The sequence below is a fragment of the Dipodomys spectabilis genome, unplaced genomic scaffold (genome assembly GCF_019054845.1).
Source record: "Dipodomys spectabilis isolate Male_0828 unplaced genomic scaffold, ASM1905484v1 ptg000067l, whole genome shotgun sequence".
Lineage (NCBI taxonomy): Eukaryota > Metazoa > Chordata > Mammalia > Rodentia > Heteromyidae > Dipodomys > Dipodomys spectabilis.
The window spans coordinates 7,443,358-7,449,357 of NW_024870744.1; the positions used below are offsets into that span (position 1 = coordinate 7,443,358).

General features: G+C 66.7%; 1 protein-coding gene across 1 annotated transcript; it reads left to right on the top strand.

The window, feature by feature from the left end:
- Positions 1-547: 547 nt before the first annotated feature.
- On the top strand, positions 548-3,576 carry LOC122108879 (vegetative cell wall protein gp1-like). The gene is made up of 3 exons (XM_042680882.1): positions 548-659; positions 808-1,425; positions 2,753-3,576. Exons 1-3 carry the CDS (start codon positions 548-550, stop codon positions 3,574-3,576), a joined length of 1,554 nt encoding a protein of 517 aa, XP_042536816.1.
- The last annotated feature ends 2,424 nt before the right edge of the window (positions 3,577-6,000 follow it).

Sequence of the window (6,000 nt, forward strand, 5' to 3'; positions counted from 1 at the left end):
GCCAGCCCCCACCGGTGCTGCCACGTGAGGCCCAGCGGCAGACACGCTGTCGTGGGTGGTGACAGCCGCAGTGCGGCCCTGGAGATGGGGCAGCGGGGCTGGGTGGGGAGAGCCGGTGCACAGAGGCCGCCGCTGGGGTGTGTCCCCCCACAGGCCTGCACCCCCAGGACGTTCTTATAGGACAGCTCAACCCTGGGGCTGGCAGCAGCAGCACCCCGGCTCCTGAGGGGATGCACTGCAGCACGCCTCCCGGGGCAGCCGGTTTCTGACCTGAGCGTGGAGTCTGGTAGGAAAGTGGAAGTTCACGTCCTCCTGGGTGACCCCCCCGCGGGTCGGCCTGAGTTCACGGCCTTGTCCAGGGTCTGGGTATCTGGTGGGGGGCCACCGCTGGAATAGTGTGAGGGCCTAGGTGGAGTCGTGAGGGCCTGGGCAGGGTCACAAGGGCCTGGACAAGGTCACTGCAGGTGACCCTAACCCTTACCCTCCGCCCCCTCCCCAAGCTCTGGAGGGCAGGACAGGCGCAAAAGGGTTTGGTGCTGTGGGCCCGATGAGCCAGGACGAGAGGCCACCCACAGTTCTCCAACCTGGGCAGGACCTGGCGCTCCGGCCCGATGGGCCAGGACAGTCCCAGACTGCAAGGCCTCCACTCTCACCCAAGGGTGGGTGACCAGCGTGGCCCCTCTGGCTCCTTCGCTGCTGGGTGTGACAGGGTCCTGGGCGGACCCGCCAAAGCTCCCTTGGGCCCACACCCTCCTCTAACGGGTTGGTCCTCCTATCTTGTGCTCAGCCATCTTGGACCGCCCACAGGGGTCCATGCCAATGAGGAGAGACCTGCCCACGGGGTCTTCTGGAAGACTGCCTCCCCCAGCCCGCCTCTGGACTGCACCTCACCCCTGCCTCCCCCAGCCCGCCTCTGCACTGCCTCACCCCTGCCTCCCCCAGCCCGCCTCTGCACTGCCTCAACCCTGCCTCCCCCAGCCCGCCTCTGCACAGCACCTCACCCCTGCCTCCCCCAGCCCGCCTCTGCACTGCACCTCACCCCTGCCTCCCCCAGCCCGCCTCTGCACTGCACCTCACCCCTGCCTCCCCCAGCCCGCCTCTGCACTGCCTCACCTCTGCCTCCCCCAGCCCGCCTCTGCACTCCTCACCCCTGCCTCCCCCAGCCCGCCTCTGCACTGCCTCACCCCTGCCTCCCCCAGCCCGCCTCTGCACTGCCTCCCCCCTGCCTCCCCAGCCCGCCTCTGCACTGCACCTCACCCCTGCCTCCCCCAGCCCGCCTCTGCACTGCCTTACCCCTGCCTCCCCAGCCCGCCTCTGCACTGCACCTCACCCCTGCCTCCCCCAGCCCGCCTCTGCACTGCCTCACCCCTGCCTCCCCCAGCCCGCCTCTGCACTGCCTCCCTCTGCCTCCCCCAGCCCGCCTCTGCACTGCACCTCACCCCTGCCTCCCCAGCCCGCCTCTGCACTGCCTCCCTCTGCCTCCCCCAGCCCGCCTCTGCACTGCACCTCACCCCTGCCTCCCCCAGCCCCCCTCTGCACTGCCTCACCCCTGCCTCCCCCAGCCCGCCTCTGCACTGCACCTCACCCCTGCCTCCCCCAGCCCCCCTCTGCACTGCCTCACCCCTGCCTCCCCCAGCCCGCCTCTGCACTGCCTCCCTCTGCCTCCCCCAGCCCGCCTCTGCACTGCCTCCCTCTGCCTCCCCCAGCCCGCCTCTGCACTGCCTCACCCCTGCCTCCCCAGCCCGCCTCTGCACTGCCTCACCCCTGCCTCCCCCAGCCCGCCTCTGCACTGCCTCCCTCTGCCTCCCCCAGCCCGCCTCTGCACTGCCTCCCTCTGCCTCCCCCAGCCCGCCTCTGCACTGCACCTCACCCCTGCCTCCCCAGCCCGCCTCTGCACTGCCTCCCTCTGCCTCCCCCAGCCCGCCTCTGCACTGCCTCCCTCTGCCTCCCCCAGCCCGCCTCTGCACTGCACCTCACCCCTGCCTCCCCAGCCCGCCTCTGCACTGCCTCCCTCTGCCTCCCCCAGCCCGCCTCTGCACTGCACCTCACCCCTGCCTCCCCCAGCCCCCCTCTGCACTGCCTCACCCCTGCCTCCCCCAGCCCGCCTCTGCACTGCACCTCACCCCTGCCTCCCCCAGCCCCCCTCTGCACTGCCTCACCCCTGCCTCCCCCAGCCCGCCTCTGCACTGCCTCCCTCTGCCTCCCCCAGCCCGCCTCTGCACTGCCTCCCTCTGCCTCCCCCAGCCCGCCTCTGCACTGCCTCACCCCTGCCTCCCCCAGCCCGCCTCTGCACTGCACCTCACCCCTGCCTCCCCCAGCCCGCCTCTGCACTGCACCTCACCCCTGCCTCCCCAGCCCGCCTCTGCACTGCCTCCCCCCTGCCTCCCCAGCCCGCCTCTGCACTGCCTCCCCCCTGCCTCCCCCAGCCCGCCTCTGCACTGCACCTCACCCCTGCCTCCCCCAGCCCCCCTCTGCACTGCCTCACCCCTGCCTCCCCCAGCCCGCCTCTGCACTGCCTCCCCCCTGCCTCCCCAGCCCGCCTCTGCACTGCCTCCTCCCTGCCTCCCCCAGCCCGCCTCTGCACTGCCTCCCCCCTGCCTCCCCCAGCCCGCCTCTGCACTGCACCTCACCCCTGCCTCCCCCAGCCCCCCTCTGCACTGCCTCACCCCTGCCTCCCCCAGCCCGCCTCTGCACTGCCTCCCCCCTGCCTCCCCAGCCCGCCTCTGCACTGCCTCTCCCCTGCTTCCCCCAGCCCGCCTCTGCACTGCCTCACCCCTGCCTCCCCAGCCCGCCTCTGCACTGCACCTCACCCCTGCCTCCCCAGCCCGCCTCTGCACTGCCTCCCCCTGCCTCCCCCAGCCCGCCTCTGCACTGCACCTCACCCCTGCCTCCCCCAGCCCGCCTCTGCACTGCCTCCCCCCTGCCTCCCCCAGCCCACCTCTGCACTCCTCACCCCTGCCTCCCCCAGCCCGCCTCTGCACTGCCTCCCCCCTGCTTCCCCCAGCCCGCCTCTGCACTGCTTCCCCCCTGCCTCCCCCAGCCCGCCTCTGCACTGCCTCACCCCTGCCTCCCCCAGCCCGCCTCTGCACTGCACCTCACCCCTGCCTCCCCCAGCCCGCCTCTGCACTGCCTCCCCCCTGCTTCCCCCAGCCCACCTCTGCACTGCCTCCCCCCTGCCTCCCCAGCCCGCCTCTGCACTGCCTCACCCCTGCCTCCCCCAGCCCGCCTCTGCACTGCCTCACCCCTGCCTCCCCCAGCCCGCCTCTGCACTGCCTCACCCCTGCCTCCCCCAGCCCGCCTCTGCACTGCCTCACCTCTGCCTCCCCAGCCCGCCTCTGCACTGCCTCCCCCCTGCTTCCCCCAGCCCACCTCTGCACTGCACCTCACCCCTGCCTCCCCAGCCCGCCTCTGCACTGCCTCCCCCTGCCTCCCCAGCCCGCCTCTGCACTGCCTCCCTCTGCCTCCCCCAGCCCGCCTTTGCACTCTAACCCCCCGGGGATAGACAGCCAGGACTACAGTCCAGAAGGGCACAGAAAGGCACAGCAGGGCCTTCCCAACCCCAGCAGCCCTCCCTGACGCACACACCCTGTGCTGGGTCCAGTGGATGGAATTGGACCCCAATTTCCAGCTCTAAATCCTGTCTGTACGGTGGACCACAGGAGGAAGGGCCTGTGGAGGAATGCAGTAGTCAAGGCTCTGGACGAGGAGAGGGTCCTGCAGCGTCCTGTGCCAGATGGACCTAGGGCCCCTGGAGGGGAGGCAGAGGCTGAGTCCAATGGCCGTGGCAGTGGAGGTCAGAGGGAGGAGACTGCTGGATGGGAGATGGATGGAGCAGCCAGAGCATGGCAGCTCATGCTCGAGATGGCAGCAAGGGGATTCCCTGGACTCCAGACTTTCGGTCGCTGCCCGGTAGGACACAGGAGCTGTTCTGAGACTCGGAGTGGTCGGCCATTTATCACGATAGCCCCACCCCTGCCCCCAACACAAAACTCCCTGGGGTCCAGGACTGTTTCCCTTCTGCTCTGGGCCCCATGTCACTGCTTTGAGCCCCCCAGAAACCAAAGGCAAAGATTGGGGCACACGCAGGACGTGTGAAGGGTGACTGGGGTGTGGAGAGGGTTGGGTGTCAGGAGACGGATACAGTGTCTCGAGCAGAGGCCACTGCAGGCAGAAGGCTCCGTCCCAAAGGTCTCCTGGGGAGACAGCGAAGGTACCCCAAAATCAGCACACTGATTTAAGGAAGCTAGGGTGGCCCTCAAATCCTCCTCTCTCTCATTGAAAGAAAGGGGCGCCCAAACATCTGGGCCCAGCCCTCCCACCGCTCAGCCCACTGGTGTGGGGGGCAGAGATGCGGGGACACCGTGGTTCAGGTCCCCGGGGAAAGGTCTCTGGGGAGGATGGCTCTCGGGCCCTGAGTGCCTGCCCAGCGCATAGCAGGAGCTGGCCCAGGACAGCGGTCACTGCTGGGGTCTGTGTCCCTGACCACCCTCCCTGCCTCTGCTCAGGTTCCTTTGTGCCCCGGCCTAGACCCCAGATGATGATACTTGGCCTGGTATCCTGGTGCCTGGACCCCCACCACCAATTCCCTGTGAGCTGCAGGTCACAAATGACCATGTCAAAACTAGAGAGTGTAGCGCCGGCCTGGGCTGCAGAGAAGGTGGCAAGGGGTGGGTCACACGCACAGCGGGAGGACGGGGAGGGGCGGGGAGAGCCTCACCCGAGCCTCTATGCAGAGCCCTTGGGCCCCACCGGCCTCTGCCACAGGCTCAGCGCTTCCTGCCACTCCAGAGCCAGGCACCCCGCCTCCGCTCAGCATTCCTGGACCACACTGGGGCAGCCATAGCCGTCCGTGGCTGGCTGCTACCTGCTGCTGTGGATGCTGCCCGGGCGGTGCCACCAACCAACTTTAGGACCTCCCCCTCCCCATCCCATACACATACCTGCTCAACTGCTTAAAGCAAGAAAAGGAGTCTCAGGTCCCAAGGCTGAGCTGTCCCCAGCCCTCGCCCTGCCCCCCACTAGCTTTGAGGCAGAGCAGACCTGGAAACCGGATCGGACTGAGGATGAAGGGCAAGCGCCCTGCAGCCTCAGCAGTGCCCAGGGGCAGAGGGGGAGGGGGAGAGTCTAAGCTCCCACTGCAGGGCAGAGCCTCACGGTCCTGCGCCACTCCTGGGCCTTGGTGGCCGGGAGCAGCATCTGCCCCTTGACAGAGACACCAGCAGGCAGGACGTGTTCCTCGTCCCTAGAGACAGCCAGAGGGGAACCACCGGCTGTGACCTCTGCCCCAGCCTCTTCTTCAAGGGGCGGAGATGGGACTGCCCTGGTAGATGTGGGCACCCGGGCTCCGAGCCAGCCTGGCGGGAGCTGCGCCTCTCCTGTGCTTTTACAGTGGGCTCCGTGGGTAGGAAGGACCTTCTTGTTATAAACCTGTCCACATGCCCGCTGGTTCAACACAGGTCCCGCATTCCATCCTCAAAACCCTTGTGCTTTGTGTCTGGCTTCCATCACTCAGCCCAGTGTCCTCGTGGTATATTCTTGCTGCAGCAAGAGCAGACTCTCCTTCCTGTTAAAGGCTGAGTAATAACCCGTTGTGCAATGAGTTCTACATTATTCTCCCGTTGGCTGCAGTAGGCACTCAGTTGCTCCCGCTTCTTAGCTACTAAGACATGATAGTCACACTCGTGACTAACATGGGTGTGAACATGGGTTCCCATACCCCTCTGAACCCCTGCTTTTAATTCCTTGGGGTTTATTTCAGAACTGAGATGGCAAGATCGTTGTATTTTTTTTTTGGGGGGGGGTATTTTTTTAGGAACCATTGGTCATTGTTCTTTTCATGGCCTACCATATACATTGTTTTGTGGCTGGCTTTTTAGCTTGGAGGTATTCCATTGTGCAAACTGACCCTGCTTCATGGTGTGGCTTGCCTGCTCATGGATGTATGCTGCTGGACATACATAATGTATATATAAAATGTATGCTGGTGTGCCATCTGTTCTA